This window comes from Vicugna pacos, chromosome 3, assembly GCF_048564905.1.
Source record: "Vicugna pacos chromosome 3, VicPac4, whole genome shotgun sequence".
Lineage (NCBI taxonomy): Eukaryota > Metazoa > Chordata > Mammalia > Artiodactyla > Camelidae > Vicugna > Vicugna pacos.
The window spans coordinates 93640594-93659185 of record NC_132989.1 but is presented as its reverse complement, the minus strand read 5'-3'; the positions used below and the strand labels follow the sequence as shown (position 1 = coordinate 93659185).

Sequence of the window (18592 nt, the reverse complement as noted above, 5' to 3'; positions counted from 1 at the left end):
TACTTCATGATGGTTTTGAGCTACACATCCCTTAAGCTGAATACTGCTTCAGTGTTTTGACCACAACCCCTCTTTCATGAAATGCAGAATCTTTTAACAGTTCATTTTTTCCTCCTTCTCCTTTTACCTTCTTAATTCCTACACATCATTCTGATTTCAACTTAATCATCACTTCAGTCAGTCAGTTAATTACCGGGTGCCCCCAGTGTGGCAGACACTGGAGGCCCAGCAGTGAACAGAATTTGAGTACCTTCCCCTAATGAGCGTATGTGCTGGTGTGTGTTGAGGAAGAGGGTTGGGAGCGGGGAGTGGAGACACACGGTAAACGTGTAAACAAGTTAATACGCATTGCTGAGTCCTACCAAGAAGATAAAGTTCAGGTAAGCGGGTAGAGAATGCCTGGGGTGCTACTTCAGTTAAGATGAAGGTGTTGATGCAAAAAACATCTAGGGGAAGAGCGTTGGCAGCAAAAGAAATAGGACTTGAAAAGGTCTTGGGATGTGAACATGCTCTGGGTGTTTGAGGGACAGAAAGAGTGCCCTTGTGTCTCTCCTGCGAGAGGAAGGAGACTGAGGCAGTAGGCAGTGGCCACACAGCACCTGTGCAAGCGGGTAAGACAGAAGATTTTTTATTTCAAAAATTTTTAATTTTTTTGATTCTAAAATTGCCACTTGGTTCTTTTTTTTTTTTTTAATAGTTTCTATTTCTCTATGGAGAAGTGTTTTCCTTATGTTCTTTTCAGATGTATTTACTTTTACCTCATTTATCTGTTTTAAAGTCTTCATCTAATACTTGTAGCATCTTAAGGGAAGTATCTTGATGCATGGGTCATCTCAAGGTTGACGTCTGTCTTTTCCCATGGAAATTGGTGCCATTTTCTTTTTTTGGTATGTCAGTTCATTTTGGACTGTACCCTTCACATTGTTAAGGGTTATTTTGGTTAGACTCTGGCTTCTGTTATATTCTCTTTGAGGATCACTTCTCCACATTTTGACTCCGTTCTACAATCTGCCTGCTTTTGTTTAATTTTAAGAATCTCAGTTTCTTTTTATATTTTGTTCAGATTTCTAATATAATCAGTGAGGAGACACAAGGCTATAGTTGGCTTACTCGGTCTTGGCTGTGAGTCTGCTTTTGTTTGTCACTTTCTCTAACAATAAACAAAAAAAATGCTAATTCAATAAATCAAGGAAGAAATGAATTGTCTGTTTGCCAAAGTCTTTTGGGATCTGTGCTTAAATTTTTTTTATGTTTTAACCTTTTTTGGCAGTTCATCCAAAGACTCCCTATAACTTATTCCTCAAAAATGTCAGTGGCACAAAGGCCACCGTGACCTGGAAGGTGCACCCCATTGGGAATTACTCCACACTTTTGTGTCAGCTTGATCTCCTTGGTGAAGGAAACGTGATACAAGTAAGAATACTGCTTAATTTTCTATTTTCAAAAATTTCTTTATGTTTGAACAGAAAGGCTGCTGAATACAATCTCTTTAAACTCTTTTTCCTGTGTGGGTTCAGATGGTGTGGGTCATCTGTGAAAAAGGTCCAGGAAATGAATCATCAATTTTAAGAGTCAGGAAGAAGGCCTCAGAGGTTTTTTTTTTTTCCTCTCTAATAACTAGTCTTCCTCCAAATCAGGACGTTCCATGTGTGGTTTGGCTTTAAATAAAGTATGCTCACCAGTACTTCTGTCTTCTTTTTCCTTTTCTTTTTTTTTAAATCAAGCAACACAATGTTTCCATCAAGGAGAATGGTGAGTACCTCTTAAGTGAACTGGAGCCGGACACAGAATATATGGCCCGAGTACGCTGTGCGGATGCCAACCACTTCTGGAAATGGAGCGGATCGATAAGTCAGAAATTCGTCACCGCTGAAGCTGGTATGTGCACCTCTCTGCCGTCTAACCAAGGGTCTGAACTCACTCACAGAGGGTGGGTGGGCTTCCTGGAGAACTTTTGGTTGTACCAAAAACTAAGAGGAAAGTATTACAGCAGAGGCTGGGAACCATCTTTAAAAGACAAATCTGAATTAAATGCCTTATGAGATGTGAGTAGCAAGACGTCTACCTTAAATATTTGCCATCTGAGATATTTCTACTGGACATTTTCTTTCTCATCTTTGATTTTGTGAAAATGGTTTTTAAGCTACTGGTATTGCTGGATTCCCATTGGATCTGGGGCGTGTCAATTAATATAGACTTCTAATTCAGGATTAGGGACAAACAGTAGTGTTCCTGCTGAGGAAAGCCCTGATCTCATACCAGACAGCCTTGGGCTGTGTTTGGAAATGTAATGATATTTGGAACCTTAAATCACTATTGTTGAGTCATTGATCCAGCGACAGCAAACTTCCCGTCATGCTCTCAGGGGTCGTTCCCTCAATATTCATGGAGCTTTTCTCCCAAATAACTATGTCTAAGACCTCAAATAGACCTCAGGAGGTTGAACGGCCCAGCCCTGCTTTCATCTCCTTCCAATTCCAGGTAATAAAGTATTACGCTGTTGCCCGGTCTACCTGACGCAGCCTGGGCCATAGATTGGGGAGACTTGCCCGGTTGGCCAAGTTAATGAACAGCCGAGACCTAACAGGAGTACCAGAGCGGTTCCCATTTACTGAGTGTGTAGCATGTGCCAGACAAGCTCCCAGGGCTCACGGTGTTCTCTTTAATCCTCCCTGCGTGCAGAAGTTCCATTAGTCTCCTCACTGGCTAGATGAGGACATGCAGATGAGGAGAAGGAGTTTAACTGCCCTGCCAGCCAGTGACTGAGCTGTGACCGTGGCTCACACCGGGCTGGGCTGTCTGACTCTGAGCTCCACCCTCAACCAGACTGGGCTCTGCGTTTTGTCTCTTGGGGGTGTCATTACAGCCTTGAGATCTTGTTGATTCAAGTCCTGACAATTTTACTGCCTAAGGAAAGATTACATATACTTATTTTATTTCATCTTATTATTTGTTTGTAGGCTGGCAGGGCTCTTTGTGTTTCTGCCTGGAGGGACTATTTTAAAGCAGCGACTCTGATCAGGGGGGTGGCACAGAAGTGCATCAAAACCTACACCTGGGGTGGGGCCGGTCACCAGAGGCGCTCAGCCGGCCTCCTCTCCATGTCTGCAGTCCCCACCCACCCTCATACCCCACCAAGACCCATCCCTTTCCTCAGGGGTGTAGACCCCTCAAGAATCCGTGTGACTGAGATCCGTGTTCCTGATGGTGACGTGGTTTATTTCTTAGCTGTGTTTATTAAAGAATGTTTACTTTATCACTACTGCTTTGCTTTGGGATTTTTTGCAAATTGCTTCCAATATTATACCTAAAATTTAGTGCAAGGGGAAAATGACAAAAGGGTAGTGTTTTTAGTAAGTTGTTTCTTTTAGATTATAGTCTAATAAACTGAAAATAACAAGTGTGCTTTTGATGATGACAAGATGGTGAATCTATAGAGTTTTTTTTTAACCTCTGATGACACTTTACTTGATGCTGGAAATGGCAAAGTTTATGTGTATTATAATCCTGCATAAGCAGAATCATAGTGGGCAGAGCTAAGTGACACCACGGGAGAAGTTATATTGACAGAAATGTGGAGCACCGTCAGCTGCGCTGCTGTTCTCTTTTCTTGCAAGTGGTAGTTTATAAACCAGCTGAAGATTTTGCATTGAACTTGGGATTCCATATTGTGCCTGAGTATTTCAATAAGTTTTTGACTTAATATCAGCTTCTCTGATGGCTTAGCAAATTGAAATCTGCCTTTCACAGATTTTTTAAAACGAGGGTCACCTTTAAGTCGAGTAGAAAGTGTCAGAAACTAAATGGAAAAAAAAAAGGACTGACTTAAATTTCAATGATTGGAAATTGAAAACTATATTTTTATAAAACAGTTTAGTCTCTATGTGTTATGTTCCAAAATCAACTCTTCCTGCATAGAGATGTGTTGAATCAAATCACAAATCACTTGTGCTATAGTTTACTGGCAGGAAAGACAAGGTGGCAAGCTCTTCTAGAACAACAGTGATGAGAGTCATGACTGGGGGAGGCGCGTAGCCGGTGCCCTGAGGGTCCACACGCAGGCAGCTGCCCCAGGCTCAGGCCAGGAGCTCGGGGGCGCTCGTCCCAGCTATGACCCCAGCGAGGGGCCAGCCGGTGTGCAGGGCCCGGGCTCCCCGATGAAGCGCCTCCATTACAACCTTCACAAATGGGGCAAGGAAGTAGCAACGGTCTGCTGCTCCTAGAAATTGCTAAACTGGGAAATTAACGTAACTAACCTCCTCGAATTGGACTGATACATGATTCCAAAACTCCTTGGTAGCTTCCAGAAACTCTGAGGCTTGAGGTTCCTAAAGGCCCAGTGTGATGTCCCATTCAGGTGTAGCAGACCTTTTGTAAAGCACCTGTGTGTGCCCTGAGTGAGGCATGGACACTGTGGCCGCGGACCAGTGGGTAGAAGCCACAGAGTGGAACAGTGAGAGGCAGGCCTCAGCTGGGACAGGCCGTCGTCGCTTTGTCGACCGAACCAGGGAAAGGTTGGATGTATTGCTTTACATGCATATTGTGACCCAGAGCTTCTCTTTGGTTGATTCCAGCTCCCTCAGAGGCTCTTGATGTCTGGAGAAACGTGAAGTCGGTGTCAGGACATCCTACTGTGACTTTATTCTGGAAGGTAAGACGCACAGATTCAAAAAGACAGGTTTTTGCTTAGTGCTGTGTCTTTCACCGAAACTGGGTATTGGTGCAGCCTTCTGATTAGGACGGATCTTCACACGCATCCAGTAGAATTTCCTACCTGCCCCACATCCACGTCCCTGCTAACTCCTTCCTTGGCCGCCCATAGCCTGGATGGCCAGCTCTGATTGTTAGAACCCGCATCTCCGTCACCTCCCCTCAGGCCTGTGCCTGACATTTGCAGGGCCCAGGGTTGGAGGCTAAGTGGAGAGGCGCAGACCACACTACGTGTCATGCATATTTAAATATGTCAGAGGATTTCCATTTAAAAGTTGTAAGTCAAGCTGAAAAACTGTAATATAAAATCAGTCTTGTCCTTCAACCTTGACTAACGTGCCTGCATGAGACCCTGTTTGCTTAATTACTTTTTCATCTATTCTGTCCCTCAGTTGCCTTGCACAAACACACACAGCAAATTAAAGTAGTTTAATAGAGAAAATAACCCTCTAAGCCAAGCTTGAAATCAGACAGTCTATTCTAACCAAACTGAATAAAAAATAGGACCGTTTTGGGGTGAGTTCAAAAGCAGATTGTATCCAGAGAAGAGGGACCTAGGCAGAAATCAAGAGAAAAGGGGACTGTTTAGCCTGGATTTGAAAAAACACTCAGTGAGAAAGCCTTCCCATTAATTAAGAAAACTATAATCATTTTGAAATGATTATCAATATCTTTTTCAGCCCCTATCAAAATTGCACGCCAACGGGAAGATCCTGTCCTACAATGTCATTGTGGAAAATCTAGACAGACCATCCAGGTTAGAGGTCCACTCCGTTCCGGCCACGGCCAATGGCACAGAACTGACCCTTGACCAGTACTCCTACCAGATCCACGTCACAGCTCTCAATAGTGCGGGCCCATCTCCTGCTTCTGTGATTGTCGTTTCTGGGGACCCTGGAAATGGTGAGTTTTGTTTTGTTATGTTTTGTTTCTCTAGGAAGATGTGGATGGTGTTACGAGGTAGAGATGGAGAAACTGGAAAGAGTATATGGGGAGACAAAAGATCTAGCTGCCGAACACTGACAGTTACCTGCTTTAGGTCCAGGCATGTCCGCGGGTTTCCTGGGACAGTCCTCAGTGTGGGAAGATTTCAGTCGTAGTTCAGGACATTTCTGCCCCGGAGATTTGCCCACAAACTTGGGAAGTGATCTCAGATTTATTCAAATAAATGTAACATCAACACACAGTCCTAACTGAGAGTTAGGGTTGGTCTGAACATGCTTTGTGGCTTACGAAATATGATTTGCATTTATTATATGGGGAACCGCTTGCCTTACACCTTGGGCTACACATTCCTTTGGGTGCTCCCAGCTGGACAACAGTTTGGTGCCCTAGAATATTTAGTAGCACCTGGCTTTCATATCAATGTTCAGCTTTCATTAGAATTGCCAGATTAAACACACGATGCCAAGTTAAACTTGAATTGCAGATAAACAACAGGTAAATTTCGAGTGTCACCCTTTTTCTAATTGTCAGATCTTAGGAAAACTGCCCTGGCACATTAAATACACTGAGGTGGCGTCCAGGTCATAAGTAGCGTGCCCATCCTTGAATAATCCGACTTAGTCCACCTCTGAAGTGTTTTTTCTTTTTTTCCTCTGCAGTCACCTCAGTTTCTACCCCCTGACATCTCAGAGACAGGAGTTAGTTCAGGGGCAGCCAGCATTATGTGGGGGAGTTAAGCTGAATTAGTCATTCATTCAGCAGACAATTTTTGAAAGCAGATCAAGTACCGGACACAGCCCTCGGTCAAGGATCAGCAACCTTTTTGGTTTAAGGGCAGGTAGTAAGTAATCGGGGCTTTGTAGGCCAGACGGTCTCCATTCCATATTCTATATTCCTTGTTTGTTTGTGTTTTTACAACTCTTTATAAATCGTAAAACCATTTTTCACTCAAGGGTCCTATAAAAACAAGCTTTGGAGGCTGGATTTGTCCTGCTAGCGGTGGTTTGCTGTTCCTTGTTTTAGGGGCTGACTTCCCTTTGGGTCTCAGCAGGTCAGAACAAGGGCATCTGAAGGGCAGGTGTGAAATTCTGCTGGTAAGTGAGAGGCAGAAAAACACTCATGAAAAAAGAAAAACCCGTCCCTCCCGACCCCACCGCGGGCCCCACAGCGACTGAAGTAGTAGGGCTCTTACCTGAGAGACAGACTGCGTGTTCAGATTTCTTTTCTTCTTTCGATACTTTGGCAAAATGTACAACAAATTAAATCTGAAGCATTGCCCTATTTGTAATGTACAGAAGAGGCTGAAGAAGAAAGAATTAATGGTACAGAGGATGGATTTTCTGTGTCTTGGAAACCCCAATCCAGAAAGGCCATCGGCTACGTGGTGGAGTGGTGTGACCATCCCCAGGACCTGCCCTGTGATCTCCAGTGGAAAAACCTCAGCTCCAACACCACAAGCACAGTCATCAGCTCAGGTAAAGAGAACCTTCCGTGTTACCATCTCACTCCATCCACCTGGCAGCAAGTTCAACTAGGATTTCTGGACCATCTCAAAGATACTTTGTGCTCAACCAGTAAAATTGAAATTACACATCCAGCATGGGTCCTAGGAGTTCAGATTTTGCAATGATGTGGCCTAAGATTGCATCTTTAAATCTACTTTTACAGAGAATATCCAGACCTAATGCTGGGATACATGTTCACGATGTTCTTGAATTTGTTCCTGTAGCTCAGCAGTCCCAGGTGAATGGCAGAGAGACAGCATAATAGTTGTCCTGAGAGCTCTTACAAAAGCAAAGAAGCTTATGGATTTGGGAGACGTATACGTAGACTTGATGGGAATCGATCATCAAGTCTTTTGACTTCAGTGGAGCGTGTAGAACTTGGTCTCCTACCTCCCACGTTAGATTTGTAATTTCAAGATTGCTAGTGTAGCAGCCAGAGGAGCCTGGGTTTGTGGCTTCAGCAGAGGGTTGGTGGCGCCATCTGCTGGGCTTAGATAAAAATGTGGGTATCATCTGGTCCAGAGGGTGGTTGACAGAGGCCACTGGAGGGCATCCAGCTGCCCTTGGGGAGTGAGGAGTCTTGGCTTGAGCAGTGTCAGTGGCCTGGTGGGTGCTGAGGGTGGACTGCAGAGGCGCCACGTGAGGGAAAGATGAGTTTGTGGAAGCAAACCTTCCAGGTGCCTGGCCTTCATGGGAAAGGAGAAGTCATTGGCAGGGGATTTGGAGTCAAAGGAGAGTTTTACAGGACTTAGTCAAATTCTGCACCCAGTTTCCTACACCTGGATAAGGGCGTGTCTCAGAGCTCTTGAGGAGAGGACGATGTAGAGGACAGCCCCCAGGCATCATCGGAAATGATGGAGAATTCCAAGGCTCAGCAGAAGGAGGGAACACAGTGGGGATGAAAGGCAGAAACCTTAAGGAGGAAATTATTACAAAGACACAAATTCATTTTTCATTCTTTTTCTCTTCAGAAGTAAAGAGAATGTCATTCTGTGTTACTGAAAATCTGGTTTTCCTTCTCTAGGTGCTTTTAGACCAGGGGTTCGGTACAACTTCAGAATTTATGAAATTTCTACAGAAAGGATGGCTAATTTATTGGAGAAAAAGGCAGGATACTTGAAGGAACTGGGTAAGTTTAAAGCACTTAATGTCTCCATGGGCAAACTTGTTCAGAACAATCCAGAGACTCTTTGCTTTGGGTTTAGGAAGATTTCAACACCTTTCCTAATTTTCAGTTTCCCATTTACTCTGATAATTGGAGTTTATTTTAAAATTATTTTTAATCATACAACTGTAGAACATTTTTATTAAAAATATAACTAATATATTGTAATATAATATATTATAAAATGTTATACAAAAGAAGACAAAAACCATTGCTAGCTTTGTCACCCAAAGGTAAATATCCAGAGTTAATAACATTTTACGTGTATCCTTTCTCTGTACAGATACACATTTTAAATAAAAACGGGATCTTACCCTGTGCAGTTTGCAAAGTGCTTTTTGACTTGTATCACTAAATATTATTTAACTGTATCATTTTTTATGACTGCACATGCCTTGTGGTTTGTGTATGTCACGTCACCTATCATAGGACATTTAGGATAATTACAGTATTTTTCAACTAAAAGCTAAAATCCACCCTCAGTTATCTTCCAGTCTCAAATACTCAGTCTCTCTTTTTACTTGGCTGAATCTCTCATACCCTGACTACCATCAATTTAGTTAAATCTTTGTCCATTGCCACGATAATGGTTTTTAAATGAAGTCTTAGAGGTAGAATACTTGAACCAAGATGTTTGAACTTCTTAAATACAATTTTTAAGACTTTTGATAGATACTGTTACATCGCCGCCCCCAGAACCTGTGCCACGATGCCACCAGCAGTGTGGGGGGCGGGGGGGGGCTTGATCACCTTCTCGGCATCCCAGAATCACACCCCCTGGAAGCAGGGCGGCTGGGTCCTCCGTTGTCACGCACCGATCAGATCAGGTCTCGGGGTTCCCCATTTGGTAGGAGCTGCCCGAGACAGACGGGAGGGGTGTGTTGGTGTGTGCGCCGGCGGCATATGCCAGGTGTGCACCCGCATCTGTGCTGACACAGGCTCACGGAAGCCTTCAGGATAAACGCGTCCCGATTCTTCAGTGACGCTTTGACAGCGGTGTGTTACCACAGCCTGAGAACTAGAGTTCTTCAGATCCGCCCTCACCTCCTCCAACATCACCCTTCCTCCCCCGCACCCCCCCACCTTGCCCCGTTCCTTCCACTTGTAGTTCGTGCTCTCAAATACTGTTTAGAATTCAGGAGAAGGGTGAGGTCTAGGAAAGCCTTTATTCTCTTTCTCGCTGTATGACTTCACACAAGTTACTGAGCCTCTCTGGGCATCCATTTCTACATCTGAGAGGCAAGACTTAAGACGCTTGCCCATCCCCTTGCCAGCTCCTACCCACTACGTCAAGGCATACCACCCCACACCCTGCCCCCAGAGAAAAGGATGGCTCCTTCACTTGGTGTGAGCATCCCCGGGCTTGGCTGTGGCTCCACTCCTGGTTTACATGAGTGCTCTGAGGCTGTTTCCAAACCCCGGCTCTTACATCATCGCCACTTCCTTCCCTAGCTCCTTCAGACAACCCTCAAGTGGTCGTGAGTAACTTGACCTCCCACTCTTTCACTCTGAGTTGGAAGGACTATTCCACTGACTCCCAGCCCGGTTTTATACAAGGGTACTATGTCTACCTGAGATCCAAGGCAGAGAAGGAGTGCCACCCGGGGTTCAAAAAGGCAACTCTTTCAGGTAAGTTTTCTTTTTTTTAGGTTTGTTTATGGTTTCAAGATCTCATTATTTGAAATCATTGGGAAGACTGCCTGCCATCCCGTGGCCAGGATGAACCCTGTGCTCCTGTGCTTTTATGGTTGAATGCTATTCCTAAACAGATTAGTAGGGTGGACAAAATGATGGGGGCCAAGATTTTTTCCTTAAAGACAAGGACTTGAAGCTCCTTAAGAAAACTTCCCACTTAGGAAACTTCCTGGCTAACCTTATTTTCTTTGACTTTGTTCAAACTTACCACAATGCATTTGAAGTAGCTCTTGCAAGCGATTACTCTCGCTTGCAGGTTTGCGTGCTCCCTGGGAAGAGTGAAATCCTTTGGTGGAGTGTTGGCTTTCCTTGCTCTCTCCTGAACACTTGGCCAGTGTCCCCGGTGTGATGAAATTAGGATTTCATATTGGAGGCTGGTTTAGAATTGTTGGCAGTGCTGAGTCAACATGAGTTATCAGTGCCCAACTCTCTCACAAGATTTCTAACACACTCTTAAGAATTTTTTCTTCTTGAAAAAAAATTTTTTTTTTTTTGAAAACCGCAGATAAGTCAGCTTGTTGCCAACACAGAATCGACAACCCAGAACAAAAGACATTTGTTATGGAAAACCTACAGCCCGAATCCGTCTACGAGTTTCTCGTCACCCCATACACAAGTGCTGGCAGCGGCCCCGTGGACACCTTCACAAAGGTCACGACCCCGGATGAATACTGTGAGTTTTTCCAAATCAGAACTCTTCCTTTAGGGGTTCCTGGGAAACTAGCACATGGCCGTGGGCTTTGTCTAGATCAGGAATTTTTAAACCTTTCTTCTCTGCCTTTCTGTCTTTGTCTCTTTCTTTCTCTTGATGAAATTGTTTCACAAAAGAAAAAAAAAAATGCGACACAGAATCCCACTACATGAAACAGATGAGTGAAGCTAATCCAACAGACCTATGACCTGGGAGCTTCCTCTTGCTTCTCACAGTGGCCCCTGAGGCACTTCTCTGGAACTCAGTCCCTGAATAGTTTGAAAATCACAGATTGTGTATTTTAGTGTTGACCTCGGAAAAGCCCTGAGTTCTGTCTTGCGAGGGGGCAGGGGGTGGAGCAGGGGTGTTTTCCTGCAACCAGACCTTCTGGCTGGTGTCCCTCGGTGCTGAATGACTTGGTAAATTTCTTGCTTCCTGACTCTGCCCCTTGGGGGGCACTAGATGGTGCGGTGGCGCAGGTAGTGTTGGTTCACAGACCCTGGGTTTGCAGATTGGTGGAGAAAGGGTGAGATAAAGGAAGAGCCATCCTTTCAAAACGTATTTGGCTTGAAAGATGGAGAAAGAAGAGGGAGGGAGAAGAATGGCGGAAACCGGCTCCTGGTCAGTAAGATTCTCCCAGAAAACCCTGACCGCCAACAAACAGGAAGGTGGGGGAGGAAGCAGGAGAAGGTAGGTGGCAAATAGGGACTCATGGAAGGTCCACGCAGGAAGGGACGTTTTGAGATAATCCTCCGTGAAAAGCAAACAGGCTAAAATGTCTGCCTGAGTTACCTACTGCCCTCCGTGCAGGGTGGGGCTGAAGGCGGAGCTGCGGGGATGGGGTGGCCCCTCCAGGCACACACAGCTGCTGGCCCTGGGTGCCCTGACTCGTGATGAGGATGCTCATGACCACGGTGGCAGCCTGGCGCCCTCAACACTGATCACTGCTAGCCTAAAACATCACCTGGGGGCTCTCAGCCAAAGGCCAGAGCTCTCAGAGCCAGTTCAAGATTTCAGTCAACAATTCATACTACTTGAGCAGGCTTACCATTTTGGAGTGAATTTTAAATTTCCAGGCTATTTTTGTTCCAGCTTTGGTATTTACTCGGCTGGTAGAAGTGTGTGTGTTACACACACAGACACACACACACACAGATAATACATATAATTATCTTTATTCCAGGTATATTTTCTGGGTTTCATTTATCTCCTTTATTCACACTAAACCTCCTTAGCCTTGGCTGTGACTCTGTTGACTACACTGATTATTATGGAGAAGGAAAATAAATTGCTGCCTGATTACAGCCATGAGAGTGTGGTCCACAGCTACAAACAGTGCGGAGAAGTCACAGGGGCAGTGCCGAGTGACAGAAGGCAGGCCCGCCCTCGCGGCACGACTCCGCGTCTAGAGGACAGGAGACGAGGGCCGTCTAGGTGGCTGAAGGACAAGAAGGGGGTTACCTTGGGGAGGGGAGAATGCCTGATGGGGACGCCGGGCACTCCCTGGGGAAGCTGGACATGTTCTTTTTCTCGATCCGGGTACTGGTTACGGGAGGTGTGTTTAGTTTGTGGAAATTCTTTTTTTTTTTTTTTTTTTTTTTTTGCGGAAATTCTTCGAGCTGTACACTTAGCACATGCTGTGCATCAGTAAAAAGTTGAGCAAAACTTTGAGGTTTGGAAACTACTAGGGGTTAGATCCCCAGCTTGTTCTCAGATACATTATAAATCCATGATTTAACCAAATGTTAAGACCAACTGTAGGCATCAGAAGTACTGATCTTGAGAGCAAGGTATTTATTCTTCAGTGGTGGCATCAGGAGGTTCTGGCCCCCTCCCTGACCAAACTCCAGCGTTACCCACCACACCCATGTCAGGCCCCATTCTTGCCAGGGCAGCGGGGTTGGGGCTGGGGAGAGGAGAGAGCAGGGTGGCAAGGGGATTGAACAGAAATACTTGTCCATGTGAATGACTGTCAGCCTCCAACGCCCAGCCCCTATGTGGTTTGCTTTTGTAAAAGAGGGTGTTTTCCAAGCCAGCTGAACTATTCATTGGTGGACTTGTGGGCCGTGGGAACAGGAAGATGGGCATTAAAGAAAATGGAGCACAGATTGATGTATCTGAGAAATACAAATGGAATAATTACCTCTGGTTAGGACTTATTCAGCCAACTTTATCAGAGATTAACGATAAAGGGGTGCATTAGTCAATTCGTGATGTGTAACAGAATACCTCAAAGTCTCAGCAGCACAAAAACCCCAATCTTGTTTTTGATGCTCTGGGCTTGGCTGATGTAGGGTGGGCTAGGCGGGACGCCAGGCTTCAGGCAGGTTTAGGTTTGCTCCTGGCAGCTTTACCATGGGGTCTCAGGCTGAAGGGACAGTGGCTGTGAGGGACCACCTCTTCTCAGGGTGGCTCACAGGAGCACCAGAGAGAAAGCCAACTATAAGTATGCCTAAAGCAGCTACCAGCATGACAACTACTCACCTTCCACTGGCCGAACCAAGTCACATGGCGGAGCCCCCACTCCCCAAGGGTGTGGAGTGTAATTCTCCCACAGGGAGGGAGTGAAGAACTGGGAGTGATGATCCAATCTGTCAGAAGAGGTAATGCATTTGGGTCACAAGTGTTGAGGGCAAATGGTTCCCAGAGTTGGTTGGCTGGTTGGTTGGTTGGTGTCCCCTCCCCCTCCCCCACCCTGGTCAGGCAGAATTCATATTGAATCTTGCACAAATAGAGTTTGAGGATTAATTAACATGTAAAACTTATTTGTATTCCTTTTAGGAAAAAGTACTCATGAAAAACATCCCTTTCTTTCTCCTCCTCCAGCCCATATACTCATACGCATCATCCTGCCCATGATCATCTGCGTTTTGCTCATCATGATCACTTGCTACCTAAAAAGTCAGTGGTAAGTGTGTGGGGAAATTTTTATCAAGAGGAGAGTCAAAGAAAAATCTAGAAAGGAGTTTAATAAGATAGAACTCACACTGGATAATATGAGCAAAAGTGCTGAAAAGGAAAGGACAAAGGAGGATTAGATAAAAATATGAACATTTAAAAATCCTTATTTATCCACAGATAAGCAGGAAGTTGATACACGAGGAAAACAACCACTTAAAATATTGCAGAATGGTTTTGATAACAACAGCTAATGTTTATATTTCACTGACTATGTGCTTGGCAGCGTTCTAAGTGCTTCACATATAATAATTCATTTACCCTTACAATACCCCCATAACCACCATCATTATCTCTGTTGAACCATGGTGGAAGTTTAAGCACAGAAGGATGAAAGAGCTTGCTTAAGGGTTACACTGTTAATGAGCGACAGAGCAAGGATTAGAACCCAGGAATCTGACTCTAGATTTCTCACTCTCAACCACTCCACTGTATTGCAAAATTCAGTCTAATTCTCGCTGCTTTTCTAGGATGAAGGAGAAGTGTTACCCTGACATTCCAGACCCTTACAAGAGCAACGTCCTATCATTAATAAAGTCCAAGGTAAATGTTGGGAAACTGTATGGAGACAATATTAAAGACTAACCCAGGGTTGGGGCTGTAGTAATCATACTTTCCTAGATCTCAGGAAGATAGAACAAAGCAAAAGCCACCTCTGCTCCCATAGCCATGAAATGGGTGAACGCAGCTCTGATTTCCTCTGTCAGAGGATATCTTTCGGTTTTCAACACCACCTCCAGTTAACTTGTGACCAGGATAAAACACACAAAAAATGGAAGCTCTGAGTGCATGTCATGTGTTTCATATACTGTGATACACCCACACTACCACTGCGTGTTTTTTGTTTCTGTTCCAGGAGAACCCTCACCTGACAATAATGAACGTCAGCGACTGTGTCCCAGATGCTATTGAAGTTATACACAAGCCAGAAGGGAGTAAGATACAGTTCTTAGGTGCCAGCAAGTCACTCACGGAAACGGAATTTACTAAGCCCGCCTATCTTTACCTCCTCCCAGCAGAGAAGAACTACTCTGGCCCTGGACCCTGCATCTGTTTTGAGAACTTAACCTATAATGAGGCAGCTGCGGACTCTGGTTCTTGTGGCCATTTCCCAGTAACCCCACAGGCCCCACCAAGTCAGCCGGGACCGTTGACTTCACCTGAAAATTTACTAAAGGCACTAGAGAAAAACTACATGAACTCCTTGGGAGAAATTGCAGCCGGAGAAGCTAGTGTGAATTATGTATCCCAGCTGGCATCACAGATGTCTGGAGACAAGGACGGTCTGCCAACAAACCCACCAGAGCCAGTACACTGTTCAGAGTATAAAATGCAAATGGCCATTCCCCTGGGTCTTGCCTCACCTCCCCCAGCTGAGAACAGCGGCCTCTCCTCCACTACCCCTTTAGACCAAAGTGAACACTACCGCTAATCAGTGCCCCCCCTTCACATGCTTATGCTACACAGACACTAAGAGAAGCACAGCTGGCACCATCCCATCACCAGATACCTCGGTGCTTAATCCCAGTGAACTGTCACCACTGGCAGGTCTAATTTATATAATCTTCCTAGGTTTCAAAGGTCAGAAGCTGAGGAACTTAACATTCCTCCTTGGAGCATGCTCGCTGTGGAAGTGGCAGGATCAAGGGGAACAGGTATACCTTGCTGCTGTGTGTTCCAGGCTCACCTTTGTAACAGCAGGCCTGGCCCCTGGCATAGGGATAGACCCTGTCCACTCAGTACTGGACGGGGTGGCTCTGGTCCTAGGAGTCCAGATTTTAGCAAGAAAGTATTTCCATCTAGTTTTACCCCCACATTTAGTATCTTAAGGGTAAAGGAACTAGATTTAAGGCTTTAATAAAGGCCACTGAAAATGTGTTACTAGAGCATAAATTGTCAATGTTTATTTATTCTGGATGTGTTTAATGAAGTCACAGATGTTTAAGACTGAAACACATTTTAGATTTGCCTTGAAGTGATAATTTGTAGTTCACTGATGCAGTAAAATGAACTCTACTGGGGGCCTAGACCTGACCTAATGGATAAGATGTGGGAATGAGCCAGTGAGATCCCCACGACTGTCCTGTTTACCACAGTCAAAGAGTGGAACTGGCAAGGAACCCCGGCCTTAGTGGCAGGATTACAGCACTCCCACTTAGTCGACGTGTCTTCTACCATGATTTTTGATGACTACCTCAGAATAGAAAAAAGGAAAATATGTTGTTAATTCCATTCACATTTTATGGTTCCTCTTCTTTTCAAGAACTATAATATATAAATGACCTATTTTCATTGACCATCCTTTGGACTCTGCAGGAGGTTGTCTGGGTCAAGGTAACACCTTCACTGCCTTATATTCCTATTATACTAACAGAATGAAACCTCATTGTTGGACATTGTTTAGATGTAGCTGTAAGAAGCTAAAGAGTGGGAACTTCTGTAATGGCTCACAGCAGCTCTGTCTCCTAGAACAAATACATGCAAAGCACCTGGTGCGTAACGGGTGTTCAGTCACGTTACAGTTCCTTTCTCTTCTTTCTCCCCATCAACCCTTAAGAATTTCTCACATTTCTAAACAAGCACAAATAGGAGTTTCTTTTTCTTTGCTGTGGTGGAAGTGACACTGCCTGTGCCTCTGGTACCAAACACCCTGCCCTGTGCCTTCCACACTGTTAAGAAAGAGAAGGACCACAGCTTAAAGGAAGGTGGCTGTCAACTGACCTAAATATACACAAATCAGGATTCTGTTCAGGCTTTTCAACTTTTTCCTTACATATAACTAAGCCTTTTGCTGGAATAATTCGCTGTGTACTCCTAACATAGTTTCAAACAAGTATGTTGAGTCTGATAGTTTCGAGAAGACTTTAGGGCCAGTATCGTTATCATTTAGCCTCTTTGTGTTGCTTTGTCATGATGCAACTTTAAAAGTACACAGAGCATCAATGATAGTGATGACTGATTTGTAAATAGTATCCTTTGTAAAGATTTTCTTTAAAAAAATGCACAAAACCTTGAAGTCATTTTTGTTGCATGAGCCTTAATTAAAACATTTCACCATTACATTATTTTGTTTTCTGTACCTGAAAGAAATGGAAATCTAACAATTAGTACGGCCAATAAATCACATCATAAGCATACTAAAAATGTAAATTCCTGGGTACCACTCCGAATCTCCTCATCCTCTGTAACACAAGGCCTGGAATCTCTATACATTTCATTAGCTCCCAGACATTCAGATGTATACTCAACTTTGAGACTCACTGGCCTAAATCAAACGAAGACGTCTTTCTGAAATATAACAACATACCAACGGGAAATGCTGGGCTATACCTCAGCTTTGTGCTTATATCACATTCCTCTCCCATGTTTGTAAATAACCAAATAACTTAATACTTAAACACTATATGCCATTTACAGCATTGTTTTAAGAAGTGTTACTCAAACTTTGAAATCTGTATTCATGTGTCAGAATTATTAGGATTAAAAAAAAAACACATGGAGAATTTCAAATATACACAAAAGGAGAGTTTAACAAACCATCATGTACTATCATTAGCTCCCACAGCCACTAAATCATGGCTATTTCAACCCATTCATACCCTTATTTACTCTCCCTCCTGATACTATTTTGAAGAAAATCACATGATTTCATTTGTAAATATTTGTGTTTCTCTAAAAGGGCTCTATTTTTTCTAATATAGAAAAATCACACTTAAAGTCAAATTAGTAATAATTCCTTAAAATGTCAGCATATTTTAATGGTGGGCAGGACTGGCATTAATAACCTATAAATTATACTTTGGACTAATGACTGGTCCTCAGCTGCAGGTAGACAGGCTGGGACAGTCCACACAGCAGAGCTATGGACCTGCTGGAAGTGCCTGTTGACATCCAACACCTGACTCATACTAATTCTAGTGACACTGATTCCCCAGTGGAATGTGTGTGTATTAAGAAAGTGAGGTCGAAAATTCAACATCCATTTATGATAAAAAACAGTCCAGAAAGTGGGCATAGAGGGCCATAACTTAACATAATAAAGGCCATATTTGACAAACCCATAGCTAACATCACACTCAATGGTGAAAAGCTGAAAGCATTTCCTCTTAAAATCAGGAACAAGACAAAGGTGCTCACTCTTGCCACTTTTGTTCAACATAGTTTTGAAGTCCTAGCCACTGCAATCAGAGAAGAGAAAGAAATAAAAGGAATCTAAACTGGAAAAGAAAAAGTAAAGCTGTCACTGTTTGCAGATCACATACCCACAGAAAATCCTAAAGAAGCTACCAGAAAACTACTAGATCTCATCAATGAATTCAGTAAAGTTGCAGGATACAAAATTAATATATAGAAATCAGTTGCATGTCTATACACTAACAATGAAATAACAGAAAGAAATTAAGGAAACAATCCCATTTACCACTGCATTAAAAAAAAATACCTAGGAATAAACCTACCTAAATAGGTAAAGGACCTATATTCCAAAAACTGTAAGACACTGATGAAAAATTGAAGACGACACAAACAGATGGAAAGATACACCGTGTTCTTGGACTGGAAGAACCAATACTGCTAAAATGGCCATACTACCTAAGGCAATCTAAAGATTGAGTGCAATCCCTATCAAATTACCAATGACATTTTTGACAGAACTGGAACAAATTTTTTTTTAATTTATATGGAAACACAAAAGATCCTAAATAGCCAAAACAATCTTGGGAAAGAATGGAGCTGGGGGAATCACACTCTCTGACTTTAGACTATATTACAAATCTACAATAATCAAAACAGTATGGTGCTGGCACAAAAACAGACACATAGATCAATGGAATAGGATAAAGTCCAAAAATATACCTATGTACTTATTGTCAATTAATATACAACAATGGATGCAAGAATATACAATGGAGAAAAGACAGTCTC

At 43.6% G+C, this 18592-nt stretch overlaps 1 protein-coding gene across 5 annotated transcripts in view; it reads left to right on the top strand.

Moving 5' to 3' along the window:
- Positions 1–16727, top strand: part of OSMR (oncostatin M receptor) — a 51782-nt gene extending 35055 nt beyond the window's left edge. For all 5 annotated transcript variants that reach the window (XM_072958754.1, XM_072958755.1, XM_015242084.3 and 2 more), the window contains 11 exons: positions 1271–1413; positions 1725–1878; positions 4575–4651; positions 5391–5613; positions 6951–7130; positions 8185–8289; positions 9778–9954; positions 10526–10693; positions 13538–13619; positions 14140–14212; positions 14526–16727. In XM_072958754.1, the coding sequence (XP_072814855.1) occupies positions 1271–1413; positions 1725–1878; positions 4575–4651; positions 5391–5613; positions 6951–7130; positions 8185–8289; positions 9778–9954; positions 10526–10693; positions 13538–13619; positions 14140–14212; positions 14526–15101 (1958 nt within the window). In that variant the 3' untranslated portion in view covers positions 15102–16727. The remainder of the gene's footprint in view (positions 1–1270; positions 1414–1724; positions 1879–4574; positions 4652–5390; positions 5614–6950; positions 7131–8184; positions 8290–9777; positions 9955–10525; positions 10694–13537; positions 13620–14139; positions 14213–14525) is intronic.
- Positions 16728–18592: the final 1865 nt, after the last annotated feature.